At 37.9% G+C, this 22,373-nt stretch overlaps 2 protein-coding genes across 6 annotated transcripts in view; one reads left to right on the top strand and one right to left on the bottom strand.

The window, feature by feature from the left end:
* Positions 1-547: 547 nt before the first annotated feature.
* The window catches only part of MRPL30 (mitochondrial ribosomal protein L30), a 31,912-nt gene continuing 10,086 nt past the window's right edge, over positions 548-22,373 (bottom strand). For 2 of the 3 annotated variants that reach the window (XM_087426212.1, XM_087426211.1), the window contains exons 2-6: positions 6,660-6,735; positions 5,170-5,250; positions 1,147-1,293; positions 849-922; positions 548-770 (exon numbers count right to left, since the gene is read on the bottom strand). In XM_087426212.1, coding sequence (XP_087282338.1) covers positions 638-770; positions 849-922; positions 1,147-1,293; positions 5,170-5,250; positions 6,660-6,710 — 486 coding nt within the window. In that variant the 5' untranslated portion in view covers positions 6,711-6,735 and the 3' untranslated portion in view covers positions 548-637. Of the gene's footprint in view, positions 771-848; positions 923-1,146; positions 1,294-5,169; positions 5,251-6,659; positions 6,736-11,666; positions 11,772-22,373 lie in introns of those variants that run through there. The other variant, XM_014791660.2, reaches the window with a different exon arrangement.
* MITD1 (microtubule interacting and trafficking domain containing 1) lies at positions 11,837-21,976 on the top strand. 3 transcript variants are annotated; one of them, XM_004435845.3, is made up of 7 exons: positions 11,839-12,053; positions 17,686-17,787; positions 19,528-19,664; positions 19,748-19,834; positions 20,551-20,666; positions 21,594-21,654; positions 21,760-21,976. In XM_004435845.3, exons 1-7 carry the CDS (start codon positions 11,903-11,905, stop codon positions 21,853-21,855), a joined length of 750 nt encoding a protein of 249 aa, XP_004435902.1. In that variant the 5' UTR covers positions 11,839-11,902; the 3' UTR covers positions 21,856-21,976. The 3 variants fall into 3 exon arrangements, with proteins under 3 accessions (XP_087282335.1, XP_087282336.1, XP_004435902.1); XM_087426209.1 differs by lacking the exon at positions 19,748-19,834 and having other exon boundaries at positions 11,837-12,053; XM_087426210.1 differs by lacking the exon at positions 21,594-21,654 and having other exon boundaries at positions 11,837-12,053.

The following is a 22,373-nucleotide window of genomic DNA, read 5'->3' as shown; positions in this document are numbered from 1 at the left end:
TTTTCTTTTTTTAAACAGCAACCTCAACTGTTGGCAGAGGTTTCTTAGGAATTCAAAGAACATCAATAAAGTTTAGACCAAAGATTTATCATTAGAAAAGAGACACTATTTTTGGTACTAAATTTAAGAGTAAAATGAAGACAAGTCCACATATGTATTTATAGACACTACAGATCTAGCCATACCCAACGTTTCACGACTTTGGCTGAATCTCTCTTCTCTAGCAGAAGAGACTGAGCTCCTGAAGGGCAGGGACCATGTTCTGGTCAGCTCTGGATTTCTCCAACACACAACACACTGTTCACTCAAAGGGCCACTCACAGAATTTGCTGTTAATTCAATTAAACGAGAAAAAAATATTTTTAAAAAGTTAATGACAATTGCTAAGGTGACATCTGAACCTAGACGTTCATATAATGTCATTCTTACCTATTTTGCAGTGAAACTATTAGGGGGAACAGGGAGAGAATTAAACCAAATAACAGCACTAAAACCTCCTAGTTTATAGTAAGGAAGAATCACACCATGTTTAGTTGGTGAAAATGACTAGTACTTAAAATATATTTTAATGAAAACACTTTCTCACCATCTTTAAATAAAAACGATCTGCACTTTTTAACCTGAAACTGCCCTGGCATTAGGACTTAATTGCTTCCGGGTCCACAGGGCTTAGATGCCATCGCACTACCAACTCCCCAGTGCTCTTGAGACACGTGTTAGCCATGTCCTCCTCGGCTGGAAGTCCTTGTGGCAACCTCAGGGGCTTGATTCTGTGACATAAGAAAATGCTTTTAGAATTATACGAGGTAACAAATTTTTAAAAACTGCTGAAATAACAAATAACAAACCTTATCAAATGTTTAACCACTTTCAGTTTTGCATTCACTGAAGGAATATTCTTGTGAACTTGAGGAGTATGTGCCTACAAATAAAGGAAACAATGTTATGGATCACTTTCAAAAGCAGATGGCCCCGTGTTTCAATAAAATGTTAAGCTGAAGGCTCATTCTGTTTAAATCAAACTTTCCAATAAATTACACTGAATACATTTAAACAAAAGAAATAATAAAAATATACCTTAAAGTTTAAAAAGTATAAAATTTTAAGAAAATTTAAACATTAAAGGTGACTAAAATAATTGCATACTTTTTCTAATCCAAGCATCTTTATTATATCTTTTTCCCAGTATGGACGTCTTTTGGTACTTTTTATTCTGGTAACAATATGCAGTTTATGAGGGTGCTGTGGATCTCCACCATATTTTTCATGATCTGCGGGTGAAGGCTGAAAAACCTAGAAAGGAAGAATTACAAATGGTAAATTTTCAACTTACACAGTTTCTATGTACCTAACCCTCAAACAACTACATAATGATCTCATCCCGAATCTTCCTATAATGCTTATCCTCAAATTGAACATTTCTACCAGTCTGATGTCTCAGACAGATGGAGTCTAAGAATTTCATACTCTTAGGAAAATATCAGACAGGCAAGGATTTTTTTGTTTTGTTTTGTTTTTTTAAGAGCAAAACAGAAGTAATCAGATGACACTAAAGAGTTCAAATGCCAAGAGAATATATTAGCACTATATATGCTGGGCATTGGGCTGCAATCCCCTCCCCCATTCAAGTGGGGGAACAAAGATAAATTTACAATGACACATGAGCATTATAAAAAAGTATGTACAAAGTACTATGAGAATACAGACAAATGACTGCCTATTAGGATCAGAAACGGCTTCACAGAGCTGACACTTGCACTGATTCTCTAAGAACCAAAAAGGTTCTAGGGAGCTATCCCACAAGAAAACTTCCATAAGTACATAAAATGTACTGAATAAGGACGTACATTATAACACCATTTGTGAGACTCAAAAATTTGAAGGCTACATTCATGTTCCTTAATAGAATAAATAAATTATGATTCATACATTCTAAATAAAACTAATAATAAATCTAAATAAAATATGATGCAACTAAATAAATTATGATGTCTCCTACTGGATACAATGCTGCCATTAAAATGAATAAGGTTTACTATCTTTGCAGGTACTAACATTGAAGGATGGCCCTAATATATTCTGGAGCAAAAACCCCCAAATTTCCACACCACTATAGGATCTTGTATTTGTTTCCTCTGTACCAAACACATGAGTGTGTATATATGATATAGTCTATAAATATTGAGTCTAAGAATCATATATAATATGTATATATGCTTATATATGTATAAAGGTCTCAAAGAGATTAGATCAAGAGTCATAACTGTGGAATCAAACCAAGGAAGGACAAAAAAAAAAGGTACTTTAATCAAAAAGGATATTATTCCATCATTAACTTATCCACTGAGAGGTTCACATTATATTGCTAAATGAAGAAAGCAGCTAGACAAGCATTACATATGAGTCAATTCACATCTTTAAAAACATACAACAGAAAAGGATGTGGAAGATGTTGACAATAGCTGTCTCCAGGTGTGAAGGATTAAAGGTGCTTTTCAGTTCTTTTTGCTCATATTTTTCTGGAGATTTTGAAAAGATGTAGGGTGAGAAGAATAGCGGAAGGTGGAGGATTAGGCAGGTGTGCCAAAGAAAAGAAGTTACAAAGAAATGGTGTGAAGAGAAATGAAATATTTGGGAAAACCAAGTGGTTCCATGTGGCTAAAGTAGGAAAAAGCAGGAAGAGCAATGCAGGGGATGAAGTTCAACTATGCTCAACTATGCTGAGCCTTTACAGATTTCCAGAACGGATACTGAGCTGTTGAAGATTTGAAGCAACGTGACCATATTTCAAAGAGATTCAGAAAGAGAACTCTTACAAGAGAATAAAATGAACTGGAGACGGGAGACTAGTGCAAGGAAATCAAGTTAGGAAGCAGTTATGGCCATGGGTTGGAGCCTGAACTACAGTAGTCGTAACAGAAAAGGACTGATTTGGGGACTTTGGGCAGTAAAATAGATGGGCTTGTGGTGGGTGAAGGAGAAAGGGGTTGTGATTGACTCAGAGGCCTCTGGTCTGGGAAATCAGGTAGAGGATGGTAACATTAACTGACATAACTAATACAGGACCAGCACCCTCTTTTTGTTTGGTTGTTTGGAAGGAAAGTAAGACAATGAGGTTCACTTTAAATATGTTTAACTTGAAATACCTATGAGTTACCTGCAGCAAGGTCTAGAAACCATTTGAGAGTACAGGATAAGTTCAGAAGATGGCAAGGGCTGGAGATACACATCTCAGAGTTATTTCTATAAAGTTTAAATGTTTTCACATTTACTACAGCTGGTGATCAAAATCACTGCCTTGCACATTTTAAACGAATGCTAACATTTGCGTCTATCCTTTTCTTCTGGAAGTTTACAGACTAAGAAACATGGAAAGACATATGACAATACAGTTGCGGAAAGGACAGCAGCGGAAAGACCATGACTTGAAAAATAAAGTGGTTTCCGATAAAAGAACATCACGCACATTAAAGGTATCAAAATAGTCAATGGTAACACTATTTTATCTTTAAAAAAAAAAAATCAATAGAGAATGGTGGTTGCTGGGGAAAGAAGGATTGGGGAATTAGTGTTTAATGGGTACAGAGTTTCAGTTTTGCAAGATGAAGAGTTTTGCAGATGGATAGTGGTGATGGTTGTACAACAATATAAATGTATTTAATACCACTGGACTGTACACTGAAAAATGGTTAAGTAAATTTTACGTTATATGTGTTATATATTTTGTGTTATATTTTATCACAATACAAAAAACTGGGGGAAAAAAAAACCCAGGCTTCACAAAACTAAACATAGTCTTTAGCATACAACCCAGCAATTACATTCCTCATTTACCGCAAATGAGTTGAAAACTTATGTCCACACAAAAACCTGCACACAAATGTTTATAGCACCTTTTTTCGCTACTGCCCAAAGCTTGAAGCAACCAATGTATTCTTCAGCAGCTGAATGGATAAACAAACTGTGGTACATCCATACCATGGAATATATTCAGCAATAAAAACAAATGAGCTGCGCGGCCACAAAACTCAGGTTACAAAAATGTAGCTTTCATTATTTCCAGAAGCTTGTTTGATTTCTGAGTCCCCAGCCACTTTTAATGGAAAACAACTTGATCTATTCAAATTCATGTTTTTCCTTAGTTCCAGCCAAAGATTTTCTAGCTCACTTATGATTTATCATTCTTTTGATTAAATATACAGTTAACTAAAAAAAAAAAAGAAAAAGAAATAAGCTATCAAGTTACAACAAGATATCAAGAACCTAAATGCACATTGCTAAGTCAAAGAAGCCAGTCTGAAAGGGCTACATACTGTATGATTCCAACTATACGACATTCTGGAAAAGGCAAAACTGTAGAGACAGTAAGAAGATCAGTAGGGAGGTGAGAGCGAGGGATGAACAGGCGAGGTGATGAAACTACTCTGTATGATACTGTAAGGGCAGATAAAGGCCATTACGCGTTTGTCAAAACCCACAGCATGGACCACACACAGAGTGAACCCTGATGTAAACTATGGACTTTAGTTAATAATAATGTGTCAGTATTGGTTCATCAATTATAACAGATGTATACCAATGCAAGACGTCAATAGGGTAACTGTGTATGTCGGGGGAAGGAGTATACGGGAACTCGGTACTTTCTGTTCAATTTTTCTATAAACTATAAACTGCTCTAAGAAAGTCTATTCATTTTAAAAAAACAAAACACAACACAAATCCATAGAAGGCTTAGCCAGCATTTTCTGAAAGAATGATACATACGCATAAATCTAGCAGAGAAAACTCACAGATCCAAAGTAGTAACAGTTGACGTAGAAATTAAACATGAAGAGCCACAGACAGTGTGAGCAGGAGGAAGACCCACTGTTTCCTCAGGACAATGGTGATAGGAAAACACAAAATATTAAGGAAAAAAACCATAAGCAGGAACAAATAGATTCTGAGATGATAAAAACCCACTACTATGAAGGCCAGTGGCATATTTTTATTTGTAATAATCATCATTTACATAAATCCTACTATGTTTTAAACCCTTCACTCCTACCTACACCCACCAATAATTTAACATGAAAGTTTTTAATATTACAAAAATAGGTACCTTTTAAACCATAACATGTTTTAAAAAATAGTAACATTGAAAAACAAAAAAAAACACCTTGCTCTTACTTTATCTGGAATTCTTGACCTGGTAAATTTGTGACGAATCCAATCTGTACAAACGAGAGACTCCACACCTTTTGTCACAGTCTAAAATATGAAATAAAACATTTGTTTTTTAGAACTCTGTCTAGTGCAGAAAATCCGTACCAACCACTTTTTAGGTGACAAGTCTGTTCTTACCTAACCTGTAATTATTAAATGTTTATCTCAGCCCGCTAGCTGAAAGAAAATATCTCATCTTACCACTAACATATCATAAAGCAAAAGGCACATAAATATAGACTTTCAGACCAGGGGTTGGCAATATTTTTCTGTAAAGAGCCAGACAGTAAATATTCCCAGCTCTGGGGCTATACGGTTTCCACTGTGAAGTCTCACCTCTGCCACTGCAGGGCGAAAGCAGCCATGGACAATACATAAACAAATGGGCACGGCTATGTTCTAAAAAAACTTCACTTACAAAAACAGGCTATGGGCTGAATTTGGCCAGCAGGGCCTAGTTTGCCAATCCCTGCTCTAGACAATGTGCAATAATTCACCTTCAACAATACAATGTAAAAGAAAGCCAAAATGAGTTTCCAGTTTTCTTTCTAGTCCTAACAGTGGCATCACTCCTAGTTTCTCTCTCTCTTTCCCTTTTTACAATCCTCCAGTCCTGTTTCTCTCCGGCTGCTGAAGAAAAACGATTCAATACCAATCCTTCATACCAGGAAACTCCTCTCTGGATGGGCAATAATCATTCCCTTCCTGCCCTCCCTGTACTGCACAGATGGCATAAACAATCAGAGAATAAGCAGGAGAGAACGGGGGAGGGAAAGGAAAAACGGGCTTTGGCACACCAGAAACACTGGGCTTCTGATCCTGTTTCTGTGCCTACCAGCTGCGAGACACAAGACACTCCACCTCTTGGAGGGTCAGTTTCCTCAACTACAAAAAGGAAATAACACTGACCACACAGGATTAATCTGAGGTTAAGATAACACATGTAAAGCAACTGACATTATGATTATCTATAACCAGATCCGGCCCTTCTATGAATAGATCAGGCTGCACCACTGCCATTTCTAAAAGAAAGACAGGAAGGAAATACAAGAAAATACAAATATTAATGGTCTCTGGGAGACTGTTTCTCTTCCTTCTGCTTGTCTATATTTTTCTAATTGTCTATGATTGAAAACGTACTCTTTTCATAATTGAAGGGAAAAAAACCTAAAACTTTAAAAAGATTAATGCAGACCAAGGGGAATCAATACTGGCCATTTTTTACCAGCATATTCTCCAGGAAAAGATCTTTTGTGATTCCAAATCTTTAGGGATAAAACAGCAGATAAACCATAAACAAACAAAATTAGCTCCCAACATTAAAAAAGAAATTTATATAAAAAAAAGGAACTTATGAAGAATTTAACTTGCCTGTATGTTTTGTTAATTAGAAAAGAGAAAGAAAAAGTTTTCAAGGAATAGAAGAAAGATAATTCTTGAAAAGAAACACTTACTTGTAGTCTGCCTGGGGACCTCTGCACTACTGAGCGCAAAATCCCTGCCATGAGTGTGGGGATCACTCGTTAGAGGCTGTGAGAAGTAGAAAATAGATCCGTGGGTCAAATACGTCTTGGAAATGGAAAGGTGCCCCCGTCTGTAGTATTAAAAAACTAAACAAGTTAACTGTAAACTTGATTGAAGTTTAACAGTAAAATTGTGGTTATTTTAAAAATAAGGGCAAGAATTAAGTTAAAACAAATGTTTCATTCAGAGTTCAGCAAAACCATAGGTAGTAACTATACATTAACCACATCCTATTTTCACCAAATGAGTTAGAGCCCAGGTTGATTCAACAAAAATGGGAAATCGGGGTTACTATTCTTTAACAATGAAGGCAGATAAAGGATGCTTTGGAGCCAGCCTGGTGGCGCAAGCGGTTAAGTGCGTGCACTCCGCTGCGGCGGCCCGGGGTTCGCCGGTTCGGATCCCCGGCGTGCACCGATGCACCCCTTGGTAAGCCATGCTGTGGCGGTGTCCCACATAAAGTGGAGGAAGATGGGCACGGATGTTAGCCCAGGGCCAGTCTTCCTCAGCAAAAAGAGGAGGATTGGCAGATGTTAGCTCAGGGCTGATCTCCTCACAAAAAAATAAATAAATAAAAATAAATTAAAAAAAAAAAAAAAGAATGCTTTGTTATAGAATCACAAAAAATTAAAGAGCTGGAAAGGACTGAAGAAATCCCAACTCCTATAATTAGAATTGACAACCCTCTTACTTTATGCATGAGGAAAATGAGTGCCAGAAAGTTCAGTCATTTACCCAAGGGCATCCAGCTATCGAGAGAGTATATGGTCTGGAACCCAGTTCTCCTAATTCTTAGTCCAGTGCATTTTCACTAAATCACAACATCTGTTAAAAAGTAAAACAGAACTCTCTTTTTTGGTTATCTGTATTTTTAAACTATTCTTAACAAACATGCACTGCTTCTATGACCTAAAAAAGTCATGTTTACTTAGACAGAAAACAATTATAGCCTACTATACTGACATATATTGAAAGCAGAAAGATTAAGTTGATGAACTACATGTATATTTTGGATAGGTTACTTAATTTGTGTTTCAATTTTTCCCCAAAAAACAGAAAGAAAATAATACCTATCTCGCAAATGAGTTATGCTAAAAACACCTACAGCAGTACTTGGCACACAGTAAGCCCTCAATAAATGGTAGCTTTTACGATCATAAAACTATTACAAAGCTATAATAAGACTACCCTAAACACACCAAAATAGGGTAAGCGCCGTATTTCAGTGTCCACCAGATTCTGGCTCACTCAAGCTCTGCAAGTCTTTCCTGTGATGTGGACAACACAGTGGAGTTGTGGGAATCAATACAAGACATCCCGTGAAAAAAGCCAGTCTTCAGAAAAGTTCTCAGCAACTGAACCAATCTTTCAAATTTATGGTTCAGTTTCAGAAGAGTTAACTACTAAATCCTTAGTGCCCTGAAAGCAAGAATTTCATCTTGTTCATCTTCCACTCTCAGCATCTAGCACACAATCTGAGGAAACAGTCGGCATCCACTGTTTGTTGATGAATGCATGAATAAATTGATGGGTTAGAGCTATGGTCTGCTCAACTCAGAATTCAGAAGTACATCAGAATTTCCTAACTGTCATTCAGGCTTCAGACCTCAAACGTTACAATACATCATAACAATTTCTAGTTCAAATCATCCCCCTTTGCTTGGCTGGTTGTTTATATATTTTGTATCGAGGCTTCCTTAGAAGAGATGCTTTACTTCCTTAGGAGAGATGCTTAATCCTCTGGCCCTCTAGTCAAATAGATAATGCTAAATTATTTTCTCTACCACACTTCTTTCTCCCAAGTTAAGCATTATATACTAACCCAATGCATTTAGCTTCACACCTTGTTAAATCTTTCTCTTATCACTTAGATTTCAACAAAAGCCTCCTAATTGGCTTTCCTGCTTCCCTTCCAACTTCCCTAAGGTCTTTTCTCCAAAGCAGCAATCATCTCATTAAATCCTAAATCAGATCATGTCAACTTCTCTGCTTAAAACCTTCCAATGAGCCAGGTTTCTCACTGCTGGAGTGGGAGGTTACACACAAGCAAGAGGGGAACGCTAGAATGATCCATGTGATCCAATGATACAGGATTAGAGCCAAATCTCATGTTTAGCTTAATATAGACACTAATGGGTATAGAAATAATTATAGATATGTATGTACACGGGGGTTAGCTCTGTTAGTTGAGAGGACATAAAAGCAATGGCATCCCAATAGCAATGAGCACACTCAGTGCCCAGATCTTAGTTTCTAACAGAATTCTCTAATAAAAGGAACCAGGGCTCCTTGGAGAAATGGCTGATTATAGGGCTGCAGCAGGGAACATATAAAGATAGCCTAGAGCATCTTGTAGTGCTAGAAAGGAATTCCTCAAAAAATCAAAATGATGGGGGTACGTCAAGTCAAAGGGACACAGGAACCATCTGAAAGGGCTCCCAAGGGTAAAGCTGGATTAATATGAGCAACAAAATAACAAAGTTTTGGCTTATAATCCAAACCATAAAATAACCATGAGTCCATACTGATATAAATAAAGGAATAAATTAATTAATGGGAGAGAAGGAACAAATTTCCATTACAGAAGAATTCAAAATAATTTATGTAGATATTCTCCCCTCAAAGAGGTGGAGTAAAACTACTCACTCCTGGAGTACGCGCCATGCTTAACGACTTGTTCCCAGAGTACAGTATAAAAAGAGGGGAAATAACACTATACTAGAGAAACCTGATAAACATCTGTCAGCCAAGTGATCATGGTTAACACCAACTGTGATAAAAGTCAAGTTGATTGCATGTACCCTCGATATGAAAGAATGAGAATGGCACTTCACTTCTGTGGTCTTCCTCCCCAAACACCACTCTAAGAGAAAAACATCAGACAAACTCCAATTGAGGGATATTGTACAAAATACTTGACCAATACCTCCTCAAATACCTGACCGCCTCAAAACTGTCAAGGTCATCAAAAACAAGGAAAGTCTGAGAAACTATCATAGTCAAGAGGAGCCTAAGGAGACAGGACGACTACATGTAATGTGGTATCTTGGATGGGATTCTAGAACAGTAAAAGGATATCAGGTAAAAACTAAGAAAATCTGAATGAAGTATGAATTTTAGTTAATACTGAGTCAATATTGGTTCATCAATTATAACCAATGTACCATACTAATGTAAGATGTTAATAAAAGGGGAAACTGGGTGTGGGATATATAGGAACCATGTACTATCTTTACAACTTTTCAGTAAATCTAAAATTACTCTAAAATAAAAAGTTTACTTATTAAGAAACTAAAAACCTCCAATGCCTCTCCATTTGAATCAGTGATAGCCAGTCCTTACCCCTCACCTCCAGGACTTCATCTCCAATTACTCTCTTGCTCAATGCTACACACACTGGCCCCCTTGCTGGTCCTGGAACTTGCTAGGTAGGCATGCTCCCTTGGCCTGGCTGTTCTTTCTCGTGAAATGCTCCTGATATTCACATGGTTAATTCCCTTATTTTCTTCAATTTTTGGCTCAAATCTAATCTTCTCAATGATGTCTACCCTGATTCCATTATTTAGCCTTTTGACTCACAGTTGTCAGCACCCCCAATGCCTCCTATTCTATTTGATTTTCTTTCCATAGCACTTATCATCTTCTAACAAAATTTGTTTGTTAGGTTTGTTGTTTGTTGTCTGTCTCCATTCAATAGCATGTTAGTTCCACAAGGACAAGGATTTTTTAATTTTGTTTTTGGTCTGTTCTGTCTATTCACAGATGTATCCCAAGCATCTACCTAAAGCAGCACCTGCTATGTAGTAGGCACTCAATTTTTGCTGGATGAAGTTCAGTCTATAGACTTCAGAAGGTGTGACAGTCAAAAGTTATGTTTTAATAAAGTAAAGGTTATTCTTAATAATTAGGCACACAACTCTTGGACTTTGAAGCAACGATACTGTCTTCTACCATACAGTAACTTTTCTCTTGCACAGATGCAAAAATAGGAAAACACATGCATCATATAAAAAGTATGATCCTATTTCCATTAAAAAAGATATGTGAATGAGTGTGTATACACAGAAAAACTCTGGAAGGCTATCAGAAAAACGTTACCCGTGGGGCAGGCTACCAGAGTGATTTTTCCTCTTTTTTCTCCCTGTATTGTCTGATCGTTTTATTGTTCTTTTACAATAACCATGTATATAATTGTTCTTTAAAAAAACGATTTCCCTTCCTAGAGAAACAAGATATCTATTTAATGATAAAGTGGGGAGAGGGAGCACTAGTGAAAACGCAGAACATAGAATCTCCCTTTCAATAAACCGGGATCTCTGAAGGCAAGAAATGTCTCTTCCTTGAACTCAATGCCTAACAAGTGGTAGGCAGCCCTTGTAAGTGCCTTTTGGCAAAAATACGCAGAACAAGCAGCTTTGAGTAGGTGGCGACCAAAACATGGTTGCAGAATCACAAAACTTTAGTAAAACCGCAAATATTTTAACTGCCAACTTCGGAAGGTTCGCCTTCTAAAATGCAGCAATTTAAAATTTAGGCAATTTTGTATTTTCATTAACAAAAAATTAAGTTATGTTCATCTCCAACGGAAAGCCGACGTTATGAATCAAGCAGAAGCACAGAAAATGCTAAAACAAGCTTGAATTCCCTTCCCCAGGCTGTCCATCCCGGGCGGCTCGACCCTGGAGCCGCGCCTCCCGGAACCCCCGGAACTGGACACAGGGTCGGGTCGCCAATGTCCTCTCGGGAGCCCAAGGGACGGGATCGCGACGCAGGCCCACTTAGGTTACTGCGATCCGCAAACTCAGAATGGAACAGGGAAAATCAACCTGCATCTGCATAGGGCTCCCAGATACGTACTCCTGGCAAAAACCCATTACTTTCGGCCACTCACCGCCCACCCCGCAGCGACCCCTAAATAGTGTTCTGCCTGAACTTACCCACCGAGCGGAAGCCGAGCACAGGAAATACTACCAAGCGTTACCCTCATACCCTGCCGTCCAAGAGCTCACGACCCGCGAAGTGGAGCACTTTAGTTCCGGAGGAGCCCCTCCCCCTCGAGGGCCGTAAAAAGAGAGCGCAGAAGCATTTGGTGTCACGTGACCCCCTCCCCGGCCGTGCGGAAGACCCAACCCAACTCTGGCTGGGCGTGAGGCGACGGGGAGTTTCTGGAATTATGGCGAGGTCTGCGGCGGGGCAGGATCCCGAGAGCACGGCCGCAGTCACTGTGCTAAAGCGGGCGGTGGAACTAGACTCGGAGTCCCGGTACCCGCAGGCCCTGGTGTGTTACCAGGAGGGGATTGACCTGCTCCTGCAGGTTCTGAGAGGTGAGCGTGAGCCGTGGAGGGAGGACCAGAGGAAGAGGATCCCGCGGTGTCAGGGCGGGGTGAGGGGGTTAAAAGCGGTTCTTGTGCACCAGGAGGAAGCAGTCTAATACAGAAGGTGGGATATTCTACAGGACAAGTGCACTGGTTTCTTTATATCTTTAATAGACACAAGTCATTAAGAAAAGGGGAGTACTACTCTGGATTTTTAAGAGACATAACCAAATGTAATATATAAGCCTTGACAGGACATGGGTTTGAACGAACTGTACAAGACATTTTTGGAACAATTTGGAAAGTTTGAGTATGGATTGGGTAACATTAAAATGATTAACTTTGCTAGGCAGTATGGTATTTTTGAAAACTGTCCTTAGTTTTTAGAGATGCATACTGAAGTAGGAAGAATGGTCATGATGTCTGAATTTAATTTTACTTAAGAAAAAACGTTGAAGCGAATGTGGCAGAATGCTAACCATTTTAAAATCTAGGTGATGGGTAGTAAGGGGGTTCATTACACTATTGTCTTTACTTTTCTGTTTAAACTTTTTCATTAAAAGTAAATGAAAAATCACATAGCGGTAGAAGAAAAAGGATTTTTCGTAAGAAATGGGTGTAGTACTGAAATTTGAGGGAGAAATGTGTAGGATTGTGGGCGGGGACGGTGAGGCTTTTTCTGTTAGGTAGCTATTCAGTGTTGAGGAGTACCCAAATAACGCTTAACATCCAGCACAATTCCTGGCACATAGTAGACACCCAGTAATTACGGGCTTTGCAAATATTCCTTTTTTTACAAGACTCTCTGCCAGTGAAAAGATTATGACTTGCTGAGGGCTCAGATGATGGTTAGCATTTTTTAGCAAAAAAGTATTTTTAAATTAAGGTATTTATATTTTTTATTTAGACATAATGCTATTGCACACTTAATAGACTACAGTATAGTGTAAACATAACCTTTATGTGCACTGGGAAACCAAAAAATTTGTGTGACTTGCTTTATTGTGATATTCACTTTATCGCAGTAGTCTGGAACCGGACTGGCAATATCTCTGGGGATGCTTATAGGTATTAAATTGATTTTAAGACTGGCCCCTGCTCCCCACCCACTGGAGCTCCCAGTCTGGCCTAAGATCTCCCCTTTGTGCCTTTTAGCCTGTTTATAATTTAAGTGTTACAGAGCTTTGGGACAGCAGAGGGCTTTCTTCAAGGTTCGGTGTTTTTCTCAGATCTGTGAAACTCTACCCTGGGCCTGGCGCATTTGTTGATGATGACGATGATAAGAGTAGGAGTAACTGTCATTTATGAGTGCTGAGTGCCAGGCACCGTGCAGAGCACATTCAAAGCATGCCCTCGGTTAACCCTTCAAATTGCCCTATGAAGTAGAAGGTGACGTTATCTTCATTTTTCCGCATAAAAAAGTGAAGTTAGTGTTCCAGCTCCGCCACAGCTGGAACCCAAGGTTTTAAAGACTGGGATACTGACTCCCATAAAGAGACGGAGTACAGTGTTGGTCAGGTGGAACACTGCTCAAGTCCTGCTGCTCTAGGAATCTGAAGCAGAAGAATCACAGGAGTTCTGCTCCAGTGTGCTCCACTGATCCTGTAGAGGTTACAGAGACACTGACGAGATCTTACAGGTTAAGATACAGATGCAGATAACGCTAATACAGGGAATAAGGGCCAGGAGAGAGATTTAGACCAGTGCAATGAGGATTTAAACAGTTAAAGGTCATTTGGGGTTGGAAAGGTGGAGGTGGCTTTGATAAGGGCTTTGGAAGAATAAGTAGAATTTCAGAAGGCAGAAATTCAGCTAAAAGTGTTCAAATTCTGTCTGTGCTGTTTTACCAAATAAGTGGTTCAGTTTGGTTCAGCGTATGTCTGTCGAGGAAGAGTGAGAAGTAAAGTTTAAAGGTAGATTGGGGCTTGGAGCACACTGGACGGCCTTGACTGGAGATTTTAACTCATTCCATAGACAAGGAGAAACCATTTAAAGCTTGTACAAAGGAATGACATAATTAAAGTTGCATTTCAAGACTCGTCTCTCTTAGAAGTCTCCTCTTCTCCCAGATATTTGCGTGGCGTACTCCCTCTCCTCTTTCAGGTCTTTACACAAATATCACCTTCTTCATGAGGCCTTCCCTGACCTCCAGTGTAAACTTACAGCCCCATCCCAGGACTCCCTTATCCTTCTTCCTTGCTTTATTTTACTTCATAGCACTTATCACAATCTAACATACATGTTTTACCAATTTATCTTTATTGTTGTCTTTCCTCCCACTTGAATGATAGGGGAGAATTGTGTCTGTTTTATTAACTGCTGTATCCCCAGTTCTTGGAACAATGTCTGACATGTAGTAAGTTCTCAATAAATATTTCTTGATTAAATGAGTGAATGTGGCAAGAGTGTAGGAGAGACGTTAACCTGAAGAAACTAAAGTCGAGCAGACCAATTAAGGAGCTCCTGCAGGAATGAAGATGACAGGTGACAAGGGCCTGAATGAACCAGGGGGTGACACCAATATTAGGAAAAGGAGGGGACAGTGTGGATATTGAATTGTTGGAATTGGCACATGACTAGATGTAGGAGTGAGGTTCTAATGGGAATCAAAGATGGCTGTAAGATTGAAAGCCTGGAAAACCAAGGCATGTTTGAAGAATGGGTCTACAGTGTCAAACTCTGCCAGCTGATCAAGGATGATGAGTAAGAAAGGACTACTACATTTACAGAGGATGGGGAAAATCGAGTATATTTATAGGCAGTAGCAAAGTAGCAGTGGAGTTTAAGGAAAGAGATGTTAGATAAAGTGTGGTTCTAAAGGAAGCTCAGAGTGAGGTGTGTAGAAAAAATTACGTAGATAATGATGATACTTTCAACATTTATTGAGTATTTCTTCCATGCCAGTCTCTTATAATTAATCATCTCCACAACTCTCTAAGGTGCTATTACTCTTTCCATGTTACAGTTGAGGACACAGAGAGGTTGAATAACTGGCCAAGGTCACACAGCCAAAAGTGGCAAAGCAAGTTTTGAACTAAAATGGTCTGACTCCAGACACTTTGCTGTTAACCACTATTCTTACTACCTCTTTGTAGAGACCATCAAATGCTTAATCCTGGCAAAAAGACAGGATGTTTCAAAGTTTCTGAGTTTAGAGGAACATATATCAACCTCGTGGAAGAGTATGAGTTCTCATATCACCTTAGGAGGAAAAACAGGATTCCTCACAAGAGATTTATGGATTATATATGGATATATTAGGGATTTCTTATGCTACTGTAGTATAGGCATGAAAGTGGGGTCTAAGTGATACTAATTTTGGCAGTAGAAGGATTTGAAAGGGAAAGATTCCAGTAATAAAAATGATGTCAATAAAATGTTGGAAACAACCCAAATGCCCCTACGTAGGAGAGTGGTTGAATAAACTATGGTATATCCACAATGGAGTACTGTACTGCTGTAAAAAAGAATGAGGAAGATCTTTATGGAGTGACTTCCAAGATATATTGTTAAGTGAAAACTACAAAGGACAAAGAGTATCTATAGTATGCTATCCTTCAGGTAAAAAAGAAGATATAAGAATAGATTCATGTGTCTACTCATTTGTTAAAAGAAGCATAGGAAGGATAAAACCAGAAATGAATGAGATTAATTACCTAATGTGCAGAGGGTGGGAAAGAGGTAGAAAGAAGGGGGAAATGGGTATGGGGTAGCAAGATGAGGAAGGAGCTGACACTTCTCTGAGTTACTCAATTGTAATACATCAGGAGGTGGCAAAGAAAATAGGTAACCTAAGTATCTTTGGAAAACAGTATTTTGACTGTATCCTTTAAGGTTAAAGACAAAATGAATAGTATGAATAGTGTATTATATATATAGATGGGTAGACACAGAAATAAACACAGATGTCTGTGTTAGTAAACCTACATGTACTTTCTAGCTGTGTTGACTGAAAGGGCCTGGAGATAGTGATAGGAGCCCCCCTAGCAGCAGTGAGCACACTTAGTATCCAGAATTTGATTTCTTGATAGCATTCTCCAGTATAAGGAACCAGGGCTCCTTGGGAAAATGGTTGATTCCAGGGCTGGGGCAGGGAAAATACAAGATGAGTTTAAAGCATTTTGCTCCAGAAAGTAAGGAAGTGCTCAAAAAATGATGGGGCATGTCAAAAGGACACAGGAGCCAACATAAAGGAGCTCTCAAAGCCAAAGCTGATAAAGTATGAGCAAGAAAATAATGGTAGTATTGGAATACAACCCATAGAATAAAATCAATATCCATGAGTCCGTATTGATATAAATTAATAATTGAATAAATAAATAGACGGGGAGAAGGGAGAGCTCTTCCTTATAGTAGAATTTCAATTAATAAAGGAATGACGGAAATAGAAAATCTCCATCTGGCAAACACTGCATTAATAATTGTTGCAGGCAAGGACCATCAGTGGATGCTAAAATTAGTGGGTGAAAGAGTGATGGAAACAGGATATCTTCCCACAAGATATGTATTAATTACAGAGTAGAAAATAGTGATTTTACAGTGGAGAAATCTGTGAACGCCACCTTAACCAGGTGATCAAAGTTAACATCACCAGTAATAAGACACATCAACATCATGTACTGACTGAGAAGGGCACAGCATTTCTGTGATTTTCTTGCTAAAAATGCATAACTTCAGTCTAATCATGAGAAAACATCAATAAAATAACTGACCACTACTCTTCCTAAATGTCAAGGTCATAAAAGGCAGAGAGAGACTAAGGAACTGTTACAGATGGGAGGAGACTAAGGAGACATAACAACTAAATGCTCTGTAGGATCCTAGACCAGAAAACAAACTTTCTTTAGTGGGAAAATTGGTGAAGGACAAATAAGGTTTGTGGATGAGCTAATAGTGTTCTATCAGTGTTAATTTCCAAATTGATAATTGTACTATCGTTATGTGATATGTTAATATTAGGGGAATCAGGGTAAAGGGATTCTGTGCCATTTTTGCAACTTTTCCACAAATATAAAATTAATTCAAAATGAAATGTTTAAAAAACTGAGTGTTTAAAAATGAAATTATTATGCAAAATAGAAGCAATATCAAAAGGAAAGAAGGAAGGAACCAGAAGTGATTTGGTGACTGATTCGATTTGGGGGGTCAGGGCTTGAGGTAAGATTTTATTGATAATGTACATTCAAAAATACCTTACATTTTTTGAGTAGCTGGGAAGATGATTGAGCATTAACTATAATGGGGAAGTCTGGAAGAGAAGCTGGTTTTGTGGAAGATAAATGTTTGCTATCTTTTGATTATGCTAAGATTTCAAACTTGTGTGTGATTAGGACAGAATAGTGTTCAGACTCAGGTTTGACATGTAATAAGCCACCTTTGTCACCTTACCAGATTTGGTGTCGCCCCCAGGGAGAGACAGCGTCCGAGTCCACACTCCTAAAAAAGATGCTTCAGATGCTTAGTGCAAAAATGAAGGTCCTGCATGATCAAGCCAAATTTGAGCCTATTTGTGTATCTTAGAACTGAGGCAAACCATGCTAAAGGATAGGAAATTTGTGGAAAATTTCAGAAACTGGAAATAATGCCTATACTAAATAGAAAAACTGTTTTGAAACTTGAGAATGTATTTTTTAATTTCTAGGCACCAAAGATGATACAAAGAAATCTAATCTCAGAAAAAAAATTTCTGACTACATGGATAGAGCAGAAAACATAAAGAAATACTTGGATCAAGAAAAAGAAGGTAAAGGGGCTGTTTTAAGGAATGTGTCCATTAGCTATTGTGACAAAGCCCATTTCTCCCAATGTTTCTGGCTCTGCCCTTTGGAGCTCTGTGGGGTCTGGACCATTGATCCCTGGGAGCTTACAGACTGACTGCATTTCCACTCGCCTATACATAAGCTATTCTTAACCTTTTTTTTTGGTGGAGGGGAGGGCGGTGGTGGTCAGACACCCTCTTGAGAATCTGATGCAAGCTGTAGATACTGCAGAACTTCGCATGCTGTTTTAAGGAATTTACAGATCCCCATGAAGCTTATGTGTGGACTTGTTTAAGTAATACTACTCTGGAATACTGAATGTAAATCCTATATTTTATTTGTATTTCCCTTTATAAAATGACCAACATATTAAAGTAGCTAAAGAAACTCCTGGGACTTCTTTGGGATTTTGTTGTGAATCTGAACATTTCAGGAGTTAAGTGTTCCTCATGATTCGAGATGCAGTAGGTATTGTTCCCTATTTATTGTTAGTTCTCTACTTATGAGCATCCAGTTTACAAACCTATATGTAAATGGTCATTGCCACCTTTGCCTGAAGTGCACACTCCTGCTGCTTTCTGTAGCCAAAGGAACTACTGCCCTCAAAAACCGGTGCCTCCAGCCCTCAGCTGCTCTTCCTCGCCATCCTTACTGCAGTCCTCGCCATCCTTACTGCAGTCCTCGCCATCCTTACTGCAGTCCTCGCCATCCTTACTGCAGTCCTCGCCATCCTTACTGCAGTCCTCTCCCTACCTCTTCCTAGTAATCTGCACCAGCCCTTATCCTGGGTACCCCTACTGAGCTCTTCTGTTGAGTGGGAATAAAATTGTGTTTCCTTCACCCCAAATTGAAATCTACAGTGACATTTCCCTCTAAAACATTGATGAAATATAGTACCATCAGCATTGTGGTTTGAATACGTTGGGTTAAATTAACCTATTGGCTAGCTTGGCTTGAAAACTGATGCATAGTTGCTCACATTATATCTGTGGAAATATTAGGAACAGAATCCAAACTACTGGTTTTTAAACAAAGTTTGAAAGTAGAAATTAGGAACTACCCCATTAGGGGTTGTATTTTTTAAAAACCTTGAAGGTCTTTGATAACTTATTCAATAATTATTCATTTTGAATGAACAAAAACAACGGACCTATCCTACTGATCCTGTGGCATCCTAGTCTTTGGCTTGGGTTATTGAGAAGTACTGTAAATTGCTGCTTAAAATATTCTCTACAAGTTCTAAGAAAGACTTGTAAACTCCACATTATACTGCATTTATGTTTAATACTCACTTTAGCTATTAAATTGTAGGACATAAAAAGACTTAAATCTGAAGAGAAAGACCAGATAGCCACTGAATTATAGTTTGTGGTTCTACTCATGGTGACGGGAATATCGGATATCTTTATATATACAGTCCTCTCTTGAATAAACTGCCTAGTCTATAGGATTCAGCTCAAGAACCTGTTCCAAGAAATCTCTGGACTTTCCCACTTGCCTGGCCTCCGTGAAGGCAGAAATCACTCTTGGGATGGTTTGCCTTATTTATCTCTGTATGTGTAGTGTCTTGCAATGTGCCTGGTATATAGTAGGCATTCAAAAATGTTTGCTCAGTGGAGTTAAAAAAATTAACTTGTATCTGATCCTGATTAATCACCATATATAAATGTTTAAAAAGAAAATAAGTGGTCACTGGTTTTATTATTGAAGCTTGTGTTTTGTAGATGGAAAATATCACAAGCAAATTAAAATAGAAGAGAATGCAACAGGTTTCAGTTATGAGTCACTTTTTCAAGAATACCTTAATGAAACAGTTACAGAAGTTTGGATAGAAGATCCTTATATTAGACATACTCATCAGGTAGGTGAAATGTACTAAAATATGATGAAATGTTATTATTTAAAATGTACGAGTTAGTAATAACCCATCCTGATGTCTTTCAGCTGTATAACTTTCTTCGATTTTGTGAGATGCTTATTAAGAAACCATGTAAAGTAAAAACTATTCATCTTCTCACCTCTCTGGAGGAAGTAGGTATCTGAAAGCATTTATTCTTTCTTAACTTCATTCAGTTACAAGATGTAGTTTGAGCAAGGAAAACCTGGACATAATGCTTCAGCTAGAGCTATTTCAGAATAAACTTCTTACCTAACAATCAGCATAAAACACCTTGACAAAAATGCTGTTGATTTCAGTATGTTGTACTTTGCCTGTAGCCACTTTGCTAAACTCTTATTCAAATTGTTTGTCACTTTAGTCTCTTGGATGTTCTAGGAGGCCGTCACACTGTCTGCACTATTGACAATTTTGTCTCTTCTTTACCAATTACTATATCTATCTCTTTTTCTTGATTTATTGCATTGGCCTTCTTGGGGATCATAGCATAATAGTGGGCATCTCTATCTTGATTTTGACTTAAGTAGGAATGCTTCTAAATAATTCAGATTTCTAGGATTAATTTGGGAAGAAGGGAACCCCATCTGAATAACTAAACAGCATTACTAAAATACATTTTAGGAGATAGGACAATGTTGTATTATGTTCACATTAGAGAAAAACAATTATTTTGATAAAACAGTTGCTCTTAAACTACTTCATATTCTTTGGTTGCTTCTTTGGGACGTTAGACAGTGAAACTAGTATAGAACCTTTCCATTTTAATTCACCTATGATACACATTGCAGAGCTCAGGGATAATTTAAAATATTAATAACTGAGGAAGAAAATTGTATTTTCCTATTAACAGGGCAGTGGGAGACAGCAGCAAAGTAGTGGCCTGAGAGAAATAAAAGAGTCACTCAGGAATCATGGAGTGCTGTTGGAATTAGAATACTCTTCTTCAATACATGACCGAGAAATTAGGTTAGTATATAGTAATATTTTAATTGTTATGCAATTGAAAAACTTATTTTTATTTCCCTTAATAAGTTGTTTTATATAATTGCATATAACTATTCAATTTAAATATAAAAATTTTAATTAAAGCTCAATTTTAGTATCTTTTCCCTTTTGAGGAAAAAAAAATCTGGCTTATTTTGTCCAGTATGTGAGTTTCGTATTTCCTAATGGAATAAAATATACATGTTCTATGTCATGTGAGAGAAGGAAGTACTTTTCTGTCTCTTCAACTATACGTATCATATTATGGTAATGGGATAATTTCTTTTTCTAGTGATATTAATATTTATTTAATGTGGTTTTACTTCTTACGGTTTATTAACTATTCTAGTACATGACAGTGTGCTGTGTCTATAAGGAAACGGTATACGGAGTGACTTCAGTGATCTATTCCCTCTGTTTAGCACAGTGGCTTCTGTATGTTTATAGTGATGGCCCCTTAGTTTTAATGAAAACTTAAGCACAACTGAAATGCAGAACAGATGAAAACGCAGCTGCTGTGGCTGAAGCAGAGGTCAGGATACAGAGTGCCTCCTGCTCACGACCCCCATCTCTAGGTAGGGGGACCTCTGAAACACCACCACAGTCTGCCTGTGTACACTTTGAAACCACTTGTTAGCAGAACAGGATAGTTTTATCAGCAAGCTAAAATTCAAGAGTAAGGTTTAACTGTTAAACTTTTTATCAGCTAATCAAATTGACTGATGGTGTCTGGACAGTTTATGTCACCTCAGACACACCCCATACGGAACCCCACGTTTGGTTCAACTCGTGCCACTGGAGAAAGTGATTTTATTAGGGGGACATTCTGCTGACACTTAATACACTACAGCTTTGATAACTATCTGACTTAAATGTCTGGAATGTAATACTATATGCGAATTTCAATAGGTTCAACAATGGATGGATGATTAAGATTGGAAGGGGACTTGATTATTTTAAGAAACCACAGGTAGGATATAGTCTTATGAGTGAGTGTGTAGCACGCTTTTTATATCATTTTAACAAAATGGCTTTGGTCCTTTTTTATTAAAAAAGCTCTTTCTTCTCTTCTTAGAGTCGTTTTTCCCTTGGATATTGTGATTTTGATTTAAGACCATGTCATGAAACAACAGTGGACATTTTTCATAACAAGCACACAAAGAAAATATGATGGGTAGTAGCCTAATTTCCATTATATATTTCTATTTTAAGTGAACATGAGTTTTTTTTACTTTGGACAGATCATTTCTGTAATGTATGAATTTAACAATAAACTTTTACATTTCTACTAATTTATGGATCCATTGTTCAGTTGTGTGACCAATCCTAAATACTGTTATAAGTACGTTACTCAGTAGATTTACAGTGTTTCAAGTCATACAGTTAATTTAAACGTTTTATTAGCTTTTCTTATTTGGCTGTTGGAGAGTGAATCAGCAAGTAATGAGCACCTATTATGAAGATGAATTGCATATTAATCTTGCCCCTGGGAATTTAGATTTTAGGAGGAAAAGTCATAGATTAGAGTACTCGTAAGAGACAAATGGGCTTGTGGGTCTAATAACCAGAAAAAAGGTAAAATGTTAATTTTGTTACAATTAAGTGTCTTTGGCAGACATTCACCAGCATTCAGTTATCCAATATTACCTAACTCCATAAAGGCTAATCAACCCATTTAGTTATCCAGAT

Source organism: Ceratotherium simum, chromosome 40 (genome assembly GCF_057802395.1).
Source record: "Ceratotherium simum simum isolate JZ-2026a chromosome 40, ASM5780239v1, whole genome shotgun sequence".
In the NCBI taxonomy this organism is placed as follows: domain Eukaryota; kingdom Metazoa; phylum Chordata; class Mammalia; order Perissodactyla; family Rhinocerotidae; genus Ceratotherium; species Ceratotherium simum.
The sequence above is the reverse complement of the archived record's forward strand: the minus strand, read 5'-3'. Positions and strand labels throughout refer to the sequence as shown.